Raw genomic sequence first — 22,610 nt, forward strand, 5'->3', positions numbered from 1 at the left:
ACACACACATGAACACATATACAAACACACCCATATACACACATACATACTCACATACACACCCATACATACACACATATACACACACAAATGCACACATAAACACATACTTATATACAAACATACACACATATACACACATACATACACACATACACACACATACATACACACATACACACACATACATACACACATATACACACAAACACATCACACACAAACACACATACATACATATACATGCACACACATACACACACATATATACACATATACACACATACACACACACAAACATACACACATTATTTTTTAAAAAGGAAATAAGTTGACTTAGCTTAGTGTTCAGAGGGTTCAAGTGTGTGGGGCCAGCATCTGACCCACTCTGGTGAGCGGCTTCAAGGCAGATGGCATGAAAGTACTGAGAACTTATCAGATGGCCAGGCAGGAAGCAGGAGCAAGAGCCCAGACAACTGAACTGATTCAGTAACAGCCCATGCTTGAAACCTTCCAGCACCAAAGCCTTCTAAGGTCACTGCCTCCCCTGAGACCTATTTCTTAAGGTCCCTCCTTCTCCTTTCCACAGCCGCCCTGGGGACTAAATATGCAGAATATAATATGGGGCATGTACAAACCACATCCAAACTGTGACACGTATTGGTTAGGTGATAGTCTGGGTCAGTGTTCTTTTACAGTCATTAGCTCTCTTGCTGTGTTTATGCGACACCAGCATTTGCGAAAGCTAGCTGACTTCTATATATGGATGCTGCTTCTAAAATTAGGTTTAAAATAAGCAAAGAGAGGGGTGGGTGAGGCCCTAGAACTTTAGCTGATCCCTGGGAGGGAAGCAGGCTCTGGGCTCTTGTGGAACACTCCCTGAGCCTTATTCTCTGATAACTGGTGTTTAGCGTCATGAAAGGTCTGGTCCTCCTCTGTCTGAGAGAAAACCCATCAGGTCTTGCCCTCCAGTCTGATAGTCTGTGGACTCAAGAGAAAGACAAATATCTAAGTTCATGTTCACTTCTCTTGTCTGAAGGACCAAAGCCGCCCTAAGCCCAGTGCTGACATGGGCCTGTAACCTCAGGGGCAGGTGGATGGTAAATTCAAATGGCAGCCTGAGCTACATACCAAGTCTGAGGTCACTGGACTACAAAGTGATATTCTTTCTATAAAAGAACATAAATATGGTGTGGTGGCACACACATATGCCCAGTATTAATGAGTTGGAAGCAGGAGGACAGCTTTGGCTATGTGAGACTGTCTGGACGATTAACCAACCAACCAACCAACCAACCAACCAACCAACCAATCAACCAACCAACGAAGACATCAGTCACTTCTAAGGTGTTAACTGTGGAGTGTGGGCTTGGTGCATGGCAAGCTCCAAGTGATCAGCAGGGCAGTCATTCTGGCACTACCAGGTATTATGGCTCCTTTGAAGGCAAAGCATTTGCCAAACAGAGCACTGACACATGGCTTGGTGGCCTGGACCACAGGAGAGAGGAGTCAGCCGAAGACTGCTGAGTGTACAGCCAGCAGCATATTGCACACCCACCCACACTGGTCCATCCATCCATCCATCCATCCATCCATCCATGCATGCATGCATGCATGCATTCATTCATTGCAGGCGAGTTCCCCAGTTGGTTGAGGGAGCAGATAACAAAACAGCTGGCAGAGCCACCTTGAGATGGTGGAAGAAGGGAGAGGAAGGATAGGGCAGGGAGCCTGGGAGACGAGGCTGCCACTTTGCTGACCCGTGTGCACAGACACAGCACAGTGGGGAATCCCACTGAGGGGGCCTAGACAGACAAAGGTGAATGCTGGGTAGAGTGCAGAAGATCAGCTAGGTGTCCAGAAAGCTGCAAGGTTGAGTTAGCTTGCTTGGCTCACTGCTGGGACATAGAGGACTGTGCTTTCCAGGGTTATTGGACTGCTCTTGGGGCACTCCTTCCTGGGGTGGGAGTCATTAGAGCTTGGCTCAGTGCAGCGGATGGGAGGACTTACCAGGGAAGAGCGACTTCCCCAACCCCAGGAAACCAGGATGTGTGTCCTGAGACTCCTGCTCACTCTGCACGTCCCTGAAGAAGAGACAACAGCCACTGGGCCCTCTCAGACTCCGGCGGATGTCCTGGGGCAAACAGTCTGGCTCTGGTAGGTCTGGCAGCCCTTGGGGAGGGTGGTGCTGCTCGGCGTCTACAGTGGTCCCGGTACCCAGGACCTGGGTACTGGGAGAGGGAGGCATGGAGCGATTTCCTCTCCAGGGAGAGCCCCCTCCCCTTCTTTGGGACCCTGCATTGTGAATTCCAAGGGTCAGATAGGGTCCATGGCCTCTCACCCAGGGCTGCGATTCACTCTGTCATCATCGTCGTCATCGTCGTTGCCTTCTCCTTCTCCTTCTCCTCCTCCTCCTCCTCCTCCTTCTTTTCTTTCTTTCTTTCTTTTTTATTTTTTGGTTTTTTGAGAAAGGGTTTCTCTGAATAACCCTAGCTGTTTTGGAACTTACTTTGTAGACCAGGCTGTCCTCAAACTCCGAAATCTGCCTGCCTCTGCCTCCCAAGTGCTAGGATTAAAGGCGTGTGCCACCACAGCCCAGCTCACTCTGTCTTCTTGCTGGAATTAGAGGCAAAAAAACTGGGTTTTGACAGTCCTACTAAGCCAGGCTCAGACTCCATTTCCCGGTATGGCAGGTAGGAAGGCAGGAGTAAAAAGCAGAGATAGATTTATTCAAATGTGGCTACACTGGAAGGGGCAGAGTAAAGGGGTCCAGTGACTCACTCCCCAGTTCATCTTTGGGGTCCTGACATGAAGCTTAGGTTTGAACAGAAGGTGAGAGGCTTGTATGGCTCAGCAGTCCCAGGCAAGGTCTTTTCCAGGTGAGAAACCTATGGCTCAGAGGAGTGGGTAGCCATCTGGGAAAGTGCTTTAGTCGTTTTCTATCTCTAGGGATGATAAAGGTGATTCGTTTTAAACTCAGGAAAATGGCAAGGAGGAGGTTTAAAAAACAAAACAAAACAAAGCAAACAAACAAACAAAAACAGGGAAGAGGCTGGAAACCCTGCGAGTGCCTGCTCTCCCATGTGGAGGGTTGTGCTGGGATCATGGCTGCTCCCTGGGAGGTTATCAGCACCAGGCATTTCAATGAAGCCAGGAACCCCTGAGGAATTCAGACTCAGGGAGTGTGGGTGGGTGGAGAGGTCCTATCACGCTGAGGACCAACTGTGGCTGCAGACGGGGCTCTGGGCACGAACAGAGAGGACTATGGACTTAGCATCATCTCCAACTTTTCTTGTGTCTATATAGTACATTCTACACTGGACATTTTACTTTTATTTATTTGTGTATGCGTGTGCTTGTGGAGGTCAGAGGTCAACCTCGGTGTCATTTTTTTTAGGCTTTTTTTTTTTTTTTTTTGAGACAGGGTCTTTCACTGGTCCAGAACCCACTTAACATTTTGAGGCTGGAGAGGGAGATGGCTTAGTGGTTAAAGGCACTTCTGGACGTCCCAGGTTCAGTTCCTGGAACTCAAATGGTAGCTTACTACTGTCTGTAACTATAGTTCCAGAGGATCTGACACCCTCTTATGGCCTCTGTGGCCATCAGGCACACATGTGGTACACATCCGTCAAACCAGGCAAAATATTCAGTTACATAAAATAAAAAAGAAGAAGAACATGCTAAAAGAGGAGAGCTTGGCATTGTGCACACCTGTAGTGCCAGTGCTGGGATACAGAAACGGGAGGACAGCAAGTGTGGCCAGCTCGCACTGCGAGTGAGGGAGACTTTGCTTCAACTAACAAAGTTAAGAGGATAGCCCATGATCCAGGCATGGAGACCAGAGCCCCAAGTGGCTCTGTCTGAGATGCGCCATGGTCCTGCATGCCCTGTGAAACTGGAACACCACCTCTTGCCTCACTGCCTTGGGGAGTACCTAGCCCCATGGAGACTTACCGAGATGGGTTACTGTTCTCAGCTAGACTTCCTCTAAATCTGTATGAGTAGACCTTGCACATCCAGGCTTACTGTGAAGCTCTTCTTAAGGGGACATTGAGGGTGTGGTGGTGGTGGTGGGGTAAGGAGGTTATTGGAAGAGTCCTTAACTCAGTGGACAGACAGACAGACACCAGCATGGCTGTGAAGAAACCAGAACCCCTGTTGCAGAGGTGGAGTCTCTTCCTGTCTGGTTCTGAGGATGGAGGTGGTTTGACAACACACACCTGCAGCCGAGGCTGTCGGACATGTGGCCACCAGTGCCCCTCTGGTGTTGTCTCGCCTCCCTAGGTGAGAGATCCTGGCACCTGTGAGTCCTTTAGCTAGGGGCTGAAAGGCAGCCTCTCAGTAGGAGCCTGTGCTATCTGTGGGGGGAAGGAAGGGCTGTGGCCTGGTAGTAGCTGGGTTCTGACATCGTGTCTTCAAAGCCCTTGCTGTGTGTCCTTGGGAATGTCACTTTCCATCTCTGTTCAGCCCTTCCCCAGGAGGCTCCTTGATTGTTTTGGGGCACCCCTAAGCCCACAGAGGGCAGTCTCATCAGGTCTTAGTGCCTCAGGTTTGAGTCAGAGGTCTTGACAGAGGCCTCTGGAAGCCACACAAAGAGACAATGACTAAGGATTTTAATGCATTAAAATCCCTTTCTGGGACACACTTGTTAGGGCCCAGGATTGACTGCAAGGATTATGGCAAGCTGAACCGGTAAGCCAACTATGCTGGACAGTGAAGCTGACTAGTGGGGTCCTGGTTTCCCCTGCAGGCTGGCTGGGCCTGGAGTTTCCAAAGCATCCCCAACACCCCCCAAACCCTGTCCCTGCATGGGTCATTCTATGTCCCCTTCCTAACTCCTCAGGTCAGAGGCAGTGAGTGGTTGCCTTTGCTGTGCCCCATGGGTGTTGGGCTTGTTTTCCCATCCGGGAACCATCAGCCCTTGAGGCATCTCCCAGTGAGGCAGCTTAAGCAGGCGCAGTTTAATATATCCAGTCAGTTCCTTCCACCCAACTCCCCACACTGATTTTCCTTGGACTCCCAGCTCAGCTTGGTTTGGCTGAGTGACTTTGGCAACTCCCTTGGCCTCTCGGTGTCTGGTCCCCTCATAGAGATAAAACTGTACTTACCCTAGTGAATGACGGCAGGAGAGAAGCTGTGAGAACAGACCCTGGTCTGTAGTAAGCTCGTGTAATTGTTGGGTGGTGTTACAAGTGCTGGTAGAATTTAGTAACTGATGGTTGCCCACGCCCTTGATGGATGGAGGAAGGAGAGAGCCCAATACTGCCCCCAGGACACTAGAGACAGGCTTCTGGGGCCTGGCACAGCCTGCCTGTGTGTAGCTGTTTTGAGGTCAAAGGATGCTCTGCAGCTAGCTAGTTTCTGGGGCTGTCCCAATGTCTCCAGGTACCGTTGAGCCCAGAATGATGTCAAGAATGCAAGAGCAGTAGGCTGAGAGCTAGAGGGGCCGTCTGAAGCTAAGCAAGAGTGGCTTTTGGGTTTGGGGAGCCTCCTGGGGGAGGGTGGAGTGGGTGGAGGTCCTGGGATGGTCATGCTCTGGGTCACAGGCTCCTGAGGCTGCTGGGGGCAGAGGTGGCCCAGCTGTGCCTGGGAGGAAATAAGATCAGAAAGGAAAAGATGACTGGAGAGGGAGGAGAGGAGGTGGCCACACCATTTAAATCCTGTCATTTTGCTGATTTCATCCTCTCCAGTCCTGTTCTGAGGAGTTCTGGAGACACAGCTGTCACATTTGCAGCCCCCAGACTTAGGAGGAGCCAGCTCTGTGTCCAGAGGGTGACGGAAAGCTGTCCAGGAGTACCTTGTGTGAGTGCTGGGGACCTGGTGGGGTGTGCAGGGAGGGGTGGCTTTGTGGGGTCCTTAAATCATAGCTTGGTTTCCTGGTCCTGGGCAGGCCAGCAGAGGCACTGTCCACTAGAATTGATCAGATAAGCTACTTTTACATTCCAGAAGCTCATCTTGTTTGTTTGAACAGTTTGTACATGTCACAGGTTGCATAACTCACAGCACTTTCTACTGGGATGGATTGAGATCAGCCCTTTGGGGGACCCACCTACTTGGCTCTTAGCTGGTGTCTGGTGGTAGTGGGAGGAGGAGGTTTGCCCAGCATTAACTCTGGGGCTTGAATCTGTGACTCAGTAAAGTTTCAACAGGCAACTTGCGTTGAGTGTGGGGGTATGCAAGCATAGGGAAACCTCCATTGTGGCATCTGCCACACTTCTGGTGTCTTCTGTCCCCGACTGAAGTGCTGGTTACTGTGTGAGAGCCTGCCAACTCCATATGCCAGTTGCACACCTGAGGGGCTGCCTCAGCCTCCTGAGTTGTCTCTGGCCTAAGTTGTTCAGGGTAGAACTCCACTGTGGGAGCCATGTCCCTCAAATTTAAGCTTAGTCTGTTGGAAGGGAACCTCAGGCTAAGCGATGGCATTTCCCCAGTCCACCCAGCTCATTGGAGGCTTCGGGAATTGGGTGTTACCTCTCCATGCCTGTTTCACCCTCTGGAACATGGAAGTCATTGTGTTAGCCTTTGAGCATCCTGTGACGAAGTTCCAGCATTCTCATGTCGTATGGCACGGCCCACGAGGCCACGTGCTTCGAGGATGGAACTATTGTTTGTTGGTTTGATTTTGTTTCTGGAGGTTTTATTTTATTTTGTTATATTATTTGAGATAGGGGTTAATGCATCTTAGTCGAGCCTTACACTGGCTGTATGGCTGAACTTCAGATGCTCCTGTCAAACCTCCTGAGTGGTTGAAGATGTATGCCGCCACACCCATACAGTGCTGAGGGTCAAACCCTCATGCAGGTGAGCACGACCAGCTCTGCTACAGCCCCAGTGTAAAAGTAGCACCCTTATTGGCCTAGAGATGGCATCTGCCTCTGTGCCCCTAGCTTTTTATTTATCTTTTTTTACTTTCTTGGGTGCAACAAATTTTATTGATGATATTCAAGAAAGTAAGGAGGGCTCCCTAGGCCCCCATTGCTCTTAATGCCCCTAGCTTTATGACAGGGAAGCTTAGTTGGAGTTGATCTTGACAGCTGGTGTTGGATCTTGACCAACTGAAGTTAACCTCTCACTGGAAGCCCCTAAGTGATTCTCTGGATCCTCTGAAACTTTCCCTGCAGGGTCGAAGTCACCACCTGCAGACTTACATTGAGGTGTAAACAACTCATTCTTAAGGTCTAAATGAAGAAGCCAGATGAGTGTAGGGGAAGTGAGAATGGCCAGCACAGGGCCCTTCTTTCGAGGACTTTCAGGACTGCACAGGGGCCAGGAAGGCACGTGCCAGCCATCCACGGTGTGCACAGGTACACGGGTGCTGACTCACCTGGTAGGTGTTGATGGAAGTGTTGGTAGAGGCCTGTTGCTTCAGAGGACCTGGAGAGTTTCCCAGAGTGCCCTAAGGGGAGAGAGACCTTCAGAAGTGGCCTGGACCAGACTAAAGTTGCTGACTCTAATTCTGATCTAAAAACATCTGTTAGGTTGTGTATTTGCTAAAGCAAAAGTCAGGGACATTAAGAAATTAGGTCAAAATCAAGGCCAGGGCTGGAGGTGCAGAGAGCAGCTAGGGTGTGCTGTTGTTATTGGCATCCTGATTGACAAGCCCTGAGCCTCAGAAGGGTTCTCTTCATCGGTACCCCTCCTCAGCTCAAGTCCTGACAACAGCCCAGGGATGGGAGATGCTCAGGGCCAGGAGAGGCCATTTGCACAGGAGAGGAACAGGCACTACCCCCCACTGCAAGGCTGGCACAGAGCCACCTTTGAGACTGGCCAGGAGATAGCTGGGTCCTAGAGAAAACTTCCCGGGCATGCATGCGACTTCCCCAACATCTGGTCCCCATGCTATTAGATTGGAGCCCAAGGGTGGGGCAGAGGCTGACTGAAGGGAGTTCCCCAGCGTTCCATGGAGGAGGGATGCTCCCAGACAAGTTTATTTTACCCAGCCTCATGATGCTCAAAAAGTCCCATGTGGGCCTCCTGAGCCAACAGCTCTTTCAAAAGTCTTCTTACAAAGTAAAAACAATCCTTGTACCAGAAAGAACCAGGGACGACATTGCAACATTTGTGAGGAAGGTAAAAGGCACATAAGCCCTCACAGACCTGGAGTTATGCCAGGCCTAAGAGCTGAGGCAGGAGGATCGATGCAACAGTCAACCTCTTACGAAGGGAGATTCCCATCCATTAAAAGCATAAATAAATATGCAAACTGGCACTGGCTGAACTGGAGAGCAGGAAACAGAATACAGAAGTTCAGGAGGAACTGGTGTGGGTTTTGAACCTTATGATGCATTTAACGGCACTAGCCCATAGGCCTCAGTAGTGGCTCAACATAACTCTTTTTGTTGTTGTTGTTGTTGTTTTTGTTTTTTTGTTTTTTTTTGAGACAGGGTTTCTCTGTGTAGCCCTGGCTGTCCTAGAACTCACTTTGTAGACCAGGCTAGCCTCGAACTCAGAAATCCTCTGCCTCCCAAGTGCTGGGATTAAAGGTGTGCGCCACTACTGTCCGGCTCAACATAACTCTTGTTGGACCACATTTTTGTCTCTTTTCCTCTCTCTTCCCCCAAAACTCCTCTTCACTGGTGAACAATGCAATATGTTGAACATAAAGGTCCCCCTATCCTTGGGTTCCAACAGGGAGTGAAGTTAGTCCTATATCCTTGATCGAAGAGCAATCTTCCTCTATGAAGGAGGGTCACCCTCTTGACTAAGCTGCTTTGTGAGAGACGACACTGGGCAGGGAGTAAGGAAGCAGCTCACCCCCTTCCTCTCTCTCTCTCTCTCTCTCTCTCTCTCTCTCTCTCTCTTCCTCTTTCTCTCTCTCTCTCTCTCTGTGTGTGTGTGTGTGTGTGTGTGCGTGCGTGCGCGTGTGCATAACTCAGTACAGAACTGAGCACAACCTTTTTGCTTGGTTCATGCTATAGCCGATGCTGCTTCCATGTTTTAGTATATAGCAGTACATAAGATTCAGAGATGGAGTGTGAGGAGGCTTTCAAGATAAAACATCAAAAGCACAGGCCAAAAATAGAGAGGGGCAGGGATGGGATTATATCACGCATTGCAGAGGAGAGACTCATCAGAATCCCACAGGGATCCTACAGGGTATTAGAAATTATTTACAAACTATTGATCTGATGAGGGGTTAATACAGGAGTGTATATAAAGGCCTTAAACCATTACTTGCCCCCTGCCAACCCATCTTGTTTTAAAATGAGCAAATGATTAGCTGGGCACAGTAGCACATGCCTGGAATCTCAGTGCTTGGGGGATGCAGGAGGAGATCAGGTCACCCTCTGCTATGTAGCAAGCTCAAAGTCAAAACAAATTAAAGCAAACAGAGCAAAGCAAGCAAAAGGCAAGAGAGGGTGAAGACATGTCTCAAAAGAAGACACTGTGGTCAATAGTACACGCAACTGTATCCCCAAAAGTCAACATTGGTAACCATCAGCGAAATGCAAATACAAACCACTATGTGGCATCACTCCACTCTGGTAAGAATGACTAATATCAAAAAGATAGAAGACAGGGAGCCAGAGCCAGTTCAAAGCAAGCCTGGTCTACACGGCTAGTTCCAGGCCATCCAAACAAAACCAAAACAACAACAGCAGAAAACCCTTTTGGCCATGAGCCAAAGGAAAGGCTTGTGTGCTGCCAGAGGCAAATGAACATAGCCACCTCATGCTTTGAGTTTGGCCAAAAGGCCCAGGGAAAATGCCCCACTACTAAGGCAAGCAACATGCAGATTCTCAAAATAACTTCAGAATAGAACCACCCACAAGAGATATGCATATGTATGCTCTAAGAGGCAGGTCTCATAGGAGTTGTGAGATGAGCAACTGCGGAAGGTGTGAGAGAGGCTGGTGGACAGGGCTGGGGGGGGTGGGGGGGGTGGGGGGTGGATGGTAGGGGGTAAGGGGGTGAGGACAGAGTCAGCAGAGGAACAGGTGCTGGGGGGTGCTGCTTGGTGCAGTGACTGCTCATAATCATGCATCCGTGTATTATATTTTTAAAAGCTTGAAGACAGATTCTCATTAGAGTCGGAGAGAAGCACTTGTCCCACAACTCTGCAAGCGAGGAGTCAGGGCAACAAGGAGAGAGAATTCTGAGAAGAGAGGAAAAAGCAAAGCAGCAGGAGAGCTGGAGGAAAGGGGAGCAGAGGAACCAACAAACCAGCAATCCGCAGCTAACCAGTTAAGCCCAGCTCTCTAGCTGGGGGCAGAGACCAGATCCTGCAAGCATCAGGTAAGCCCAGATGTGACCAAGCCCAAGTGCTGATAGCTACCCTACAGACATCAAGGGTGAGACGTCCACACTCCTTCCTAGCTTTAAATACGGTTCAGGGGATCTGCTCAAAAGATGACACCCACTTTGCAAAGCATGCAAAGAAGGAATCCAGGTTGCAGCTCTGAAGGCTCCATGATGAGCAACTGTACCGAGGAGCCCTGGAAACCAATGGACCCGGGGCAGCCACAAGTCAGGTGCCTATGGACATCCAGTTGCATTGACTGGTTGGAAGAAGGCTTGCCAGATGCCATAGTGTTGGGGAGAATGGCACAAAGGAGGTACGCAGTTAGGGGCTTGGTCTATGACGGGGTTACGGGGAGCCCTCCATAGGTGACCACTCAGACTGTTTATAGCCAATTGAAAATCTTTATTCCAGCTGGCTGGGACTACACTCAGGAAAATGGGACCCAAGTGTAGCAATGAATGTCCAAGGCAAGAGGTATTTGAAGGCAAAAACCCACATCCTGACATCTTATTTTGTAGTAAAAAATATCTATTATCCCAACCCAGGGCTTCTTCCCCACCTTAGACCATTACTGTTCCTGGATGAAAAACACACATAGCCTTTATATTTTTAATATGCCTTAGGCAGCACCATAGCTAGGCAGCTGTCTATCCTCCATGCTGTTAGAATCTACTTTCGATAACCCCAAGTTGTCTCTTACTATTTATTGTGTTCCATCTGGACTGCACTTAACCCAACTGGGCAGCCCTCTGGGCTGTTCTCTTGGCCCTCAGCCCATGGCGTCCATCGTTCTCCCTCCTGCATATTCTTTTTTTTTTTCCCATGGCAGCTCTCCTTCTCCCTCTTCCTGGTTCTTCCTCTCCAAGCCCAAGAAACCTCAACCCCACCTATGTCTCTTCTGGCCAGCTAATTGGCTATTGACATCTTTATTCACCAATCAGAATTAACTTAGGGGCAGGGTCCCAAGGGCTATGTGTCTTGGGGGGTGGTGAACTTAGCATTACAATAGACAGTAAAAGACAAAACCTCAACCCACTTGGCAGGTGCAGGAGTGGGGTCAAGGAGGAGCGGTTAGTAAGTGAGCAGTTTAGCAGAAGGTAAGATCAACTATCTGGAGTGAGGGGCGGCCAGGCCTGTCATAAACTCGCTGTTTCTGCTTGCCTCTGACCCAGAGGAGACTGGTGGTCTCTTGGGGCCAAGCTTGAAGGCGCTGGGCTGATGGTCCTACTCTAACTCTGAACCCAGTGGCGTCTGCCCTGCTCTGGTAGCAGAGACATTCTGGAGCTAGCTTCGGCTTGGTCATTAGCTACACCCCTGGACACATGTACTGGAAACTCCCGTGCCAACCATGCCACCCCACAGGCCATTGAAACCCAGTAGGTGACAATGGCCAAATCCTGGCCACCCCATGTCTATATGCTGGCAATCCCGAGCCCACATATTAACAATCTCTGGAGAGGTGACAGCCCTGGTCAGACAATGCTCCCCTTAATCTGCCCAGTGACAGTGTTGAATCCACCTGCATTACACCTCAACTTGCACTGTGTGTGCTGAGGGGGCCTCTCACCTCAGGCATTTAGCCACAGCGTCAAGAAAGGTATCAGCTTAAGGAAGGATGGCTTATTTTGCTCAGGTGTTTGTGGGGATACAGTCTTCATGGTTCAGGTTCCTTTCTTTAATCTCTGTGTATGTGAGCATGGGAACATGGGAACATGCGTGTGGACATCAGAGGACAGGCTCGTGTCTCAGTTTCTTCTTCGCTAGCACAGGCCAGCTGGCCTGCGAGCCACTGATGCTTCTGCTTCTGCCTCTGCCTCCACCTTGTAGGAGTTTTGGGATTCCAGATGTGCCATCTGCCTTTGGCTTTGCGTGGCTCTGAGGATGCTCGTACAGCTGACACTCCTCTGCCCACTGAGCCATCTCCTCAGGCCCTCACTGCGGCGGCTTTTGTTTTCTGCAGAGCTCGAGGACATGCCCACCGTTGCTTCCCCACTGCCTCTCACCACCGTCGGTTCCGAGAACAGCAGCTCCATCTACGACTACGACTACTTAGATGATATGACCATCTTGGTTTGCAGGAAGGACGAGGTCCTGTCCTTTGGAAGAGTCTTTCTGCCGGTCGTCTACAGCCTGATCTTCGTGCTGGGCTTGGCTGGAAACCTCCTCCTCCTGGTGGTGTTGCTCCACTCTGCACCTCGAAGACGGACGATGGAGCTTTACCTGCTGAACCTGGCCGTCTCCAACCTCTTGTTTGTAGTGACTATGCCCTTCTGGGCCATCTCTGTGGCCTGGCATTGGGTTTTTGGTAGTTTCCTGTGCAAGGTGATAAGCACTCTCTACTCTATTAACTTTTACTGTGGTATCTTCTTCATCACCTGCATGAGCCTGGACAAATACCTGGAGATTGTCCACGCTCAGCCTCTCCACAGACCGAAGGCCCAGTTCAGGAACCTGCTTCTCATTGTCATGGTGTGGATCACATCCCTGGCCATCTCTGTCCCAGAAATGGTCTTTGTGCAGATCCACCAGACCTTAGATGGTGTGTGGCACTGCTATGCGGATTTTGGCGGACATGCGACCATTTGGAAGCTGTACCTGCGCTTCCAGCTGAACCTTCTGGGGTTTCTCCTCCCACTCTTGGCCATGATCTTCTTTTACTCCCGCATCGGTTGCGTTCTGGTCAGGCTGAGGCCGCCAGGCCAGGGCCGGGCTCTGAGGATGGCCGCGGCCCTGGTGATAGTTTTCTTCATGCTGTGGTTCCCATATAACCTCACCTTGTTTCTGCACTCGTTGCTGGACCTGCATGTCTTTGGGAACTGTGAGATCAGCCACCGTCTGGACTATACGTTGCAGGTGACAGAGAGCCTGGCCTTCTCCCACTGCTGCTTCACCCCGGTCCTCTACGCCTTCTGCAGTCACCGCTTCCGCCGGTACCTGAAGGCATTTCTGTCTGTGATGTTGAGATGGCACCAGGCACCTGGCACCCCTTCCTCTAACCATTCTGAGAGCAGCAGGGTTACTGCCCAGGAAGACGTGGTCAGCATGAATGACCTTGGGGAGAGGCAGTCTGAGGACTCCCTTAACAAGGGGGAGATGGGGAATACTTAGGCCCGAGTGATCAGCCACGGTCTGGGAACAGCACTGCTCTCTCTGAGGGACAGCGTGACTGTGCTGCTCGCCCCAGTGGTTCCCAACCACCAGCAGGCCTTACTCATTACTGTCTCTTCCTCCTTCTGCTTCCTGGACCCCATCCTCTCTGCTGAACCACTTCAGCTCTTCACTGATCTCCCTCCACTTCCACCCCAGCGCTTCTGTGGCTTCCTGGCCCTCAGCAGCCAATGAGGTCACTCCACTCTTAGCCTTCAGACCTTCAAGGGCCATGTGATCATTCTGTGACTTTATCTCCACCGTACTCCCTCCTGGTCTCTGGGTTCAGGGCACACTGGCTTCCACTCGTTTCTGAAGCATTCCAGGTTCACTCCAGTAGGGAGAGTTCAGCTATGCCATCTCTCTGGACATCTTCTTCGCCGGCCTTTCTCCTTGGGAAGAGTTTGGCTCATTCCTTTACTTCCTGGAGTCATGGCTCAGATCTCACCTTGTTGGTGAGGAAGGAGGCACTGTGCCCACCCTGCTCAATGCCCTGTCTATACACTGATGCTCATGTGCTTCTGCACACACAATATTTTCACTCTGTACAGGGATTTCTCCTGTCGTGCTCCCTGCAGACTGCCTCGAGCCCACCCACGCAGGTGAGCTGCAGAGTAAGGCTCTCGGTGAACAGCTCCCTGCTCTCCTCAGACTCCTACCACAGAAGCTTGTGTGTGGAAAGCCTTTGGAAAGCTGCTGTGGAATGTGAGTTAGCACTGTGCATTTCTGGGGACAGTCACAGGTTCTCCATCCTCCAGGGCCCCTTTCTCTGTAGCTCAGACAGGAGGATACTTTCTGCCCTTGTGTGAGGTCTAGCCAGTGAATGACCCGGACGTGTGCATCCCGCAGGAGGAAGGTTGGGACCATCTCAGCTCTGGTCTTGGGGACTATCAGTCAAGTTCAAAGTTTTAGACTTTACAAAACACATGCCAGTGAGCAGGCATCCCCTTAAAACATCCTGCTGAGAACACTAGGTATCCACATGTAGAAGATTAAAGCTAGATTCCTGTCTCTCATCTGATACAAAGATCAGCTAAAATTGGATCAAGGACTCTAACATATCACCTGAAGCCTCGAAACCATCAGAGAAAAACACAGGGGAAACAACTAAAAACATCATCAGAAGCAAGGTCTTTCTGAGCAGAGACCCCCATAGCCAGGGAATACTCAGATCACATGAAATTAGAGTCTCCGTGGTACAGAGACAGGGTCAGAATGAAGAGACTGTTTACAGACAACTTGGCCAGCTTTCACCTCACGGGGCCCAATATTCAAATTGTACAGGGGACAAAAATGTTGAATAATCCAATTAAAAAAATGGGTAAGTGATTTGAACAGATGTCTTTCAAAAGAAGAGCTGATAATACATGAAAAACATTTTGCATTCTTGCCCATCACAGAAATGTAATCAAAATGCTGTGCATGTGTGTGCACATGCATGTGCATGTGCGTGTGAGTGCAGGTACACATGAGTATGTATATGCTAGTGTGGAAATCGGAGGACGACCTCATGTGTCATTTCCCAGGTGTCATCCACCTTTGTTTTTTGAGTCAGGTTTTTCTGGCTTTGAACTCACGAAGCAGGCAAGGCTGACCACCCTGTCTCCCTGTTCAACGAAGAGGTTATACCTGTATGCACCTTGCCTGGCTTTTCTGTGCAGGTCCTGGGCCCAGACTCAGGTCCTGGCTTTTGTCCAGGTGCTTTCCCAACTCCTCTTCAGCCCATGGCACTTTCTCAGCAGCTTCCAGACTTCTCGCACCCTGTCCCTCCCACCCCGCTCCAGCCCCCGGCCTCCTCAGCACCCACCACTCCCTGCTGCTCTCTGCACATCCTGACATCTCTCTTCTTCTCTGTTCCTTCCTTTAACACAGCTTACTTCTAGCCATGTGAGCCCTCACTCATCCCACGGGCTGTGGGGAAGGTCACCCTGCCCCATGCTCTGAGTGGAGGTTGAGTAGAGCAGAGTCTTAAACTGGGTTGGATCTGAGTTCCACGTGTGAAATGCTTGGTTCCAGCTCTAGTGCCTTCAGGTTTCTCTGTCCGAGGCCCCAGGTCCTCAATGTCAGGAGGGACCCCAGCCTCCCTCAGCTCTTTATCTGCAGTTGGTGATTTGTCTCAGGACGTGCGGGAAGGGTATTAGAACTCCGGAAACCACACACACCAGGCAGACGGATGAGATACAGCCCAAGCTATGGCGACAGGACCAGTGTCTCCTGAGTCCCTCGCTTTGTGCCCATGGTGCGCAGATGGGATGAGACATGGTACATCAGGCACGTGCATCCAGGGGCCCTTGTCACCAGCCTTGGTGATGTATGTGTATCTGTATGGGACACGCACACACATGTGTCTGTCCCTGACAGTATGTTGTGTGGGTTGGGTAAATACTTATCGCTGTGGGTGTGGATTGGCTTAGAATGTGCATCTGGTATGTGCCTACGGGCTTTCTAACTGTTCCTACACGTCTATGTACACGCGGGTGTGCACCACCTGGGAGAGACAGACTCAGTCGGCAGCGCTCTGGGGGAGAATAGGCAGTAGACACACACTACTGCTCATCGTTGCAGGGACCCTGTGCAGCAGCTCACCAGTCCTCACAGGCTAGGCTGAGACGGAGCCTCTTCCCCCCCCCCCCCCCCCACACCTACTTCCAGGCCTGTGCATTGCTCTGCTCCATGCTCTGTCTTTACAAGGCCTACCAAGTCTGGCTCCCTGATGGTACCGCCCAGCCTTAGTTAGCAGTCTCCAGGCTCTGTGGGGCTGCTGTTCTGTTCTCTATGGTGGCTGAAAGAGAGGGCAGAAGTGACTGCCTGCAGCTAAGCTGCGGGTCTCTCAGCTCTGTGCTTTGAGACTGGAGTATTCAAAGCGGGGATGTGGATTGTCTTTTCCTTTCCAGGGACCCAAAAGCCATTGCGGAGAGTTGTTTTGCTTTATTTTGTTTTGTCTTTACGTATTTTGGGGATGACAAGCTCTTACTGTGAAGCCTAGGCTGCTTTTGGTCACGAATCCTCCTGCCTTGGACTCCTGAGTGCTGAGTCCCTGGTGTGTGCCATCAGCCCCAGCTGAAAAGATGCCTCTAGTCTGGCTTTCTTGTGAGCTGTCTCCAGGGAGAGTATCTCTGTGCTACTCTCTCCTTGGAGATTCTGAGAAGGAAGATGCTGAGAGACGCAGATGTGATGCAAGGGACCCAGGACTGCTGGGCTGGACCAGTGTGACCAGCCGTACCCTCTGCCAGGGCTGTCTCCATCTGTCCTCATGGACGGGTCCCAGCACCACCAGAGCCAAGGAGTGAGCCCGCTAGGGTATGCTAACCTATCCAATTTCTCCTGCCCACCAATCCTCTGAGTGTGTGTGACCTGATAGAAACTTGCTTTCCAGCCTTGGCAAATTTACTTTGTACTCAAACAATTTCCTGCCCTCCCATGACCTCAGCATCCTGGTACATGAAACAGGTGACCTCACAGCTAGACATGGTTCCCTGGTTGGGAGGATGAGCAAGGGTTGGCTCATGAGCTGTGGCTGGCTGGTAGCAGGGCTTGGCTGGGCGAAGACAGGCTGCGGACAAGTGTGCTGAGAAGATCCTGGAGAAGGGGGTCCAGGCAGCGCAGATGACCTCACCACCTCCGGGGCCAAGGGCTGCCCCTGACCTTGCTCTGCGTCCTCTCAGCCTGCCTGTTCTGTCCTGGGCACTGCTCTGATACTAGGCAGAAGTCCAAACTGGGGGCGACTAGCTGTGTGACCAAGAACCACCTCTCTCCAATGAAGTCAATCTGAGGTCTGATAGAGCCCCTAGCTGGCCAGGAGCACTGAGAGAGCCTGTCCACTTCTACAAGGCTAGGAACCCAAGGGGAGGAGATGCGCATGGACCAACTCAGTGAGCAGGAAGGGGGCAATCTCTGTGGCCTTGCCAGGCCTACATTGTTGCGTCCCCGTTACCACATATGCAGGGGAGCATGGAACAGGAGCCTGGCCTGTGAACGGACTACTCATACCCAGGGTCCGAGTCTCCTGAGTCAGAACCAGAAGCTCTCAACTGTGGGGCAGCTTTCCAGAAAGATCACCTTTTTGAAAAAGACCTTGGACACTGTGTGAACAAAGGGTGAGGGTGGGTGTCGGGTCTGGTGTGTGAGACAGCAGTAGAGGTGACAGAAAGTGACATCTCAGAGGCGTTACCGGGTTTGAAGGGACAGAACTGGGTCGGTTGTCTGTGAGGGAGGAAGTGAGGTGCTTGGAGTATGCTCAGGGTCATGGGTGAAGAGCAGTCTGGAGCAGAGAGGCAGGAGAGTAGGAAAGGGAGCCATTCGACAGAGCGTGGGACAGATGCTGAGTTTTACATGGACAAAGCATATCTGAGGAGCTGCGAGATCCCACAGGGAGATGGAAGGCATGCGGGCAGAGAGAACCAATACAGTGGTGCCCTTGCAAACCACGGGGAAAAGATGCAGAGCAGACACAGACATAGAGGGGGCACCTCTGAGTGGTTCCTGTATCAAATGTGGCCATTCTCCAGGCTTGGCTCCCAAGCCCGTAGCCTGTGGCTAGACCACTTTCAAAAGCACCAAAGAGTTCAGGAAGTTCTCTGGAAGTTCTGGGCTAAGGGAAACACACCACAAAACAAGCCTCAACGTAATCCCTTGCTTTTATATCTAGTGGGAAATTAACAGTCGCACACATGGCTCGATTCCATTGAGCAACATCCCTGGAGTCTGAGCTGGTAGGATTTGGAGTAAGGGCATCGAGTAAGGCAGGCTGGATGGGTTGAGGCAGCATTTGCAAGATGCCATCTGACTCACGGGAGCTGGTCTGCCCTCCAGGATGAGTCAAGTGTGGGTGAGCCATCAGTTGTAAACTGAGCTGACCACATGTGTTCCTCCTGAGAGGAGGGTCAGGCAGAGACCGCTGGAGGGATGGCGTCTTATGGGGAGCATGACAGATCTCTGAGAGCTGGGGAGAGGAAGGAGTGCCTCAGAGCCAGAGGATGGGTATTCAGTGCTGCTCTGGGCTGCAGGGTATGCTCAGACCTGAGCTCACTGCACGGGCTTCAGGCGATAGAGGAAGCGTACCTCATGGCTAGGCTGTGAGGTGCCAAAGCCCCAGCGCCTTGGGTCAATGGGGGGCACAGGTATGTCGGGGTCGACCAGCTTGAAGTCGAAGTACATAATCATAAGAAGGACAAAGGTCTTCATCTCGCTGAGGGCAAAGAACCTGCCGGGGCACTTGGAAACACCCGAGCCCCAAGGCATGCTGTAGTGGTGGATCTTCTTGCCCGACTTGTAGAAGTCCACTTTCCGGGTGCCATCCGGGTTGAGGAACCGATCATACTTGAAGGCTGTGGGCTCAGGGTGGATGTCGGGGTCCATGTGTACTGAGAGATAGGGGAAGAGAGCCACCTTATCTCCGCGACGGATCTGGTACTCTTGTCCGCTGGCCATCTTCAGGACATAATCCTCCTGTACCACCCTGAGGAGGGTGGGGGTGGCACAGAGACGCAGACTCTCCTCCATCACGCTGTCCAACACTGGAGTGTGTTTCAGGGCACTGGGAGTGAAAGTGAACGACTTCTTGGCTTCCAGCCTGGCCTTACCCATGACCCTGGTGGCTTCCTCACGCACAGCCTTCATGGCATCCTGGTGCTTCAGCAGGAATAAGAGGACCCAGAAACAGGTGGGTCCCGTGTTCCCCTGGGAGGCCCAGAGCATCATAAAGTTAAATTTGTCCTGCATGGATGAAGCTATTCCTTGCTCCCTCAGAAACTGAAGCATGTAGCCTAACCAACAGCTTATGCCGTCTTTTTCCAGGTTTTGCTTCACAGAGAGTCTCTGATGGAAGAGACGCTGCAACTGGCTCACTTCCACCCACTCCCGGGGCCCCAGTAGGGAGTAGACAAACCTGGGGAAGAGAAAGTCAAATCGACGGAACTTCCTGAACAGCTCATCGGCCTCATCCAGGTCTTGCTGCTTGTCCTTGGTGTAGCCGAATAAGCTCAGGAAGCCAGCCTTAAACAGGATTCTGTAGCAGAAGTGAAAGAGGCCATCTTCACACCAGGAGCTGGCACCCAGACTCGAACCTTTAGGCCCTAGCATCACCAAGGATAGGCTGTCCAGCATGGCCTGGTTGAGTTCCTCCAAGCCTTGCCCCATCAGATGCTTGGTACTAGCTAAGTGGATCATCCTGTGATCCCCATCTACAGACTGGTACCCAAACACCTTGAGCACCAGTTCTTTTGCATAGGACTGGAAGTCCAGCGCTTTCTCTGTGTTCTTAATGATGGGGCCAAAGGACAGGGGGTCCATGACAAAGGTGAAGTACTGGCCTCCCAGCTGCACCGTGAAGACATCCCCGTGCTTGGCCCGCATCCCCTTCAAGAATTCAAACATATTCTTCCGGAAAGCCATGGAGTGACCCAGCCAGGGCACAAAACCCTTGTCCAGAGGTGGCTCCCAGGGCCTGCGGTGCCTGAGCAGCAAGGACAGACACAGGCATCCCACAACCGTGAGCAGGGCTCCTAGCACTGTACACCACAGCGTCATGGCTAGGCTCCAGCAGGCTGAGCTCCACTTGTCAGCTCTACAGCGCTGGAATTGCTTTATGTGGCCTTTATAAGTTGGCAATGCAAAGGTTCCTGCCCTTGGACTTTGCTCAGAGGCTCGGACGTGGTAAATAACTCTAGTTAGCTGGCACAGGGAGGAAAAATGTTATTCTAATTTAATACATGACACAGCAGAGTTTGGCCAGGTAAAAGGAGGAAAGGCTGACTAGAGAGACGATGAAAGAAAAGAAAAGCCACAGGTTGTGTGCCAGCTGTGCACTTTGCTACTGTTCAGGTTCAGCTCTGGTGTGTTATCTCCATGTTTGCCTGCCTTGAGCCCACCCCCACCGACTGCTCACATTCCTGTTCATTCACACCTCAGTTCATTGGCTAGCTCATTCACTAAATGTACACATCTCTTTCCTCGTCTCTAAACTATTGTTTTTAAAGTGCGTGTCTGTGTGTATGTGAGATGTGTGAGTGTGTATGTGTGTGTATGTGTGTGTGTGTTGGGAGAGGTACATGTTTGACTTTGGTATCGTCCTCTGCAAAATCTTCACCTTATTTTGTTTAAGATTTTAAAAATTTACCCCTTCCTTCCTTCCTTCCTTCCTTCCTTCCTTCCTTCCTTCCTTCCTTCCTTCCTTCCTTCTTTCCTCCCTCCCTCCCTCCCTCCTTCCCTCCCTTCCTTCCTTCCTGGATTATTTTTTATTTAATATATATGTGTGTGTGTGTATATATATATATATATATACTTATATATATGTACTTGTTCCATAGCCATGCCTGTGGAGACCAAAAAAGGCATCGAATCTCCTGGAACTGGAGTTACAGATGGTTGTGAGCCACCTGGTGTGGGTGCTTAGAACTGATTTGGGGTTCTCTGGAAAAGCAGAAATGCTGTTAACTGATGACTGCCTCTCCAGTCCCTGTAACTTATTTTTTTGAGTCAGGATCTCTCCCTGAACTTGGAGCTCACTAACTACATCTGCTGGCCACTGAGCTCCTAGGATTCGTCTGTCTTTACTGGGAGTTACAGGCGTGTACCGGGGAGCCTAGCTTGAGCATAGCAGACCTCAAAGCCCACCCCCCACAGTGACATACTTTCTCCAACAAGGTCACACACACTCTAACAGGGCTACCTCCTAATAATGCTACTCCCTATAGACAAGTATTAAAATACATGAGCCTGTGAGGGCCATTCCTATTCAAAAGAGTACACCCATGTCAGTGATTTTTGGGAGGCAGAAGAGAGAATTCATAAAAAGCTCTTAGGACAGTGTCTGGCTCAGGTTAGCATTCTCTATTTGTCATTGCTTGTTGTAAAGCTTTATCACATACTTTGCTCCTTCCCATGGTGCCCATGGCAACTGTGCATCCTTTCCTGGGGTTTCTTGCCTTTTGGTTTTAAAGCTGCCTTCAGATGATATAGAGTCTTGCTGAGTCATGTTTACCTCTAGCTGGTGAACAATTGCTGGGTGGCTATCCAAGGTGTCTGGTGAAGCTTTAGGCTTGAGGGAAGCTGAGCATCTGTCAGGGTGATAACTCCAGCAGTGGATGTGGTGTGAGTGAATCTATCTGTGGGGCCTCAGAGAACCCCCGAGACTGGGAACGCTTCAAGAGGCTCAGGCCCTCGTCCCAGAGTCCCTCATCTGGACTTGCCCTCAGGGCCTTGCCTGTTCAACTCTCTAACACAAAGATGGAATCCTGTGCTATAAATTGCCAGGGGCAACAGTGACCTCAAGCCCTTGTCTTGTTTCCGTATGGCTCAGTATCCAGTGGGGAGACCTGACATCCCTCTACTCAATACATGAGTCCCTCTGACAGCTGCCTGGCCTTGGGCTTTGGAAGTAAACCAGGAGCTGTTGAAGAGTCTCCATCAGACATCTGCTAGTTTCCTGCAGGAGCAGCAGGTGACTGGGTTAGTAGAGACGGTGTCTCCTTAGTTGCCATTAGATGCTATCTAATGGCAATTTTAGCTTTGGGGTTAGACGAAACTCAGGCATCTGCTTGTACACTCTGATAGGACTGTAGGCAACAAACTTAGGGGCCAACAAACCCTAAAAGAATTTGGATTTGGATCTGCCACATTCCAGCTTTCCATACCCACTGGACTTTTCATCAGCCAGTCCAACAGAATAAATACTTTCTGTCGTACAACAGAATAGGTGCCTTTCTTTTTCTGGAAGTTTCTGAAACTATTGTCTAACTTCCTCATCCATGAATAGGGGCTTAGATTCCTTAGAGCATCACTCTGTAAGTCCTGCTAACTGAGCTTTTTCTGCCTCAAGGAGTTCTCCCCAGCAAGGAGCAGGGACACCCTGCCTCTAGGAAGTCCTCTGTGATTTCAACTGCAGAATGTGTTAGGACTATCCCATCTCTGGGGCTTCGGGTTGAGTCATAAACTGTGAGCCAAACACATCAAGATGAAATCTGTCCTGCAGTTTTAATGCATGGAGCATTTTAATTTCTTCCCATTCACCCTCTCCTTCCCAGAGCAGCCTCTTTAGCCAGTCAGAATGTGTGCCTGCATGTGTGTGTGATGCATATGTGCATGCATTTGTTAGGATTTCTATAGCTGTAATAAAACACCATGACAAAAACAACCTGAAGAGAAAAGGGTTTATCTCATCTTCCAGGTCACACTTCGCTTCAAGAAGCCAGGGCAGGAATCGAGGCAGGGACCTAGGAGC

General features: G+C 50.7%; 2 protein-coding genes across 5 annotated transcripts; one reads left to right on the forward strand and one right to left on the reverse strand.

Moving 5' to 3' along the window:
* The first annotated feature begins 2,008 nt into the window (after window positions 1-2,008).
* Ackr2 (atypical chemokine receptor 2) lies at window positions 2,009-14,729 on the forward strand. 4 transcript variants are annotated; one of them, XM_006512203.4, is made up of 5 exons: window positions 2,028-2,157; window positions 4,165-4,284; window positions 5,691-5,802; window positions 10,008-10,236; window positions 12,204-14,729. In XM_006512203.4, the coding sequence occupies exon 5, from the start codon at window positions 12,215-12,217 to the stop codon at window positions 13,349-13,351; it is 1,137 nt and encodes a 378-aa protein (XP_006512266.1). In that variant the 5' UTR covers window positions 2,028-2,157; window positions 4,165-4,284; window positions 5,691-5,802; window positions 10,008-10,236; window positions 12,204-12,214; the 3' UTR covers window positions 13,352-14,729. The 4 variants fall into 4 exon arrangements, with proteins under 4 accessions (NP_001263648.1, NP_067622.2, XP_006512266.1 ...); NM_001276719.1 differs by lacking the exon at window positions 4,165-4,284 and having other exon boundaries at window positions 2,009-2,157; window positions 12,204-14,725; NM_021609.4 differs by lacking the exons at window positions 4,165-4,284; window positions 5,691-5,802 and having other exon boundaries at window positions 2,009-2,157; window positions 12,204-14,725.
* A 3,280-nt stretch (window positions 14,730-18,009) lies between these two features.
* On the reverse strand, window positions 18,010-19,959 carry Cyp8b1 (cytochrome P450, family 8, subfamily b, polypeptide 1). The gene has a single exon (NM_010012.3). The coding sequence runs from the start codon at window positions 19,916-19,918 to the stop codon at window positions 18,416-18,418; it is 1,503 nt and encodes a 500-aa protein (NP_034142.3). The 5' UTR covers window positions 19,919-19,959; the 3' UTR covers window positions 18,010-18,415.
* Between the last annotated feature and the right edge of the window lie 2,651 nt (window positions 19,960-22,610).

The sequence above is a fragment of the Mus musculus genome, chromosome 9, assembly GCF_000001635.26.
Source record: "Mus musculus strain C57BL/6J chromosome 9, GRCm38.p6 C57BL/6J".
In the NCBI taxonomy this organism is placed as follows: Eukaryota; Metazoa; Chordata; class Mammalia; order Rodentia; family Muridae; genus Mus; species Mus musculus.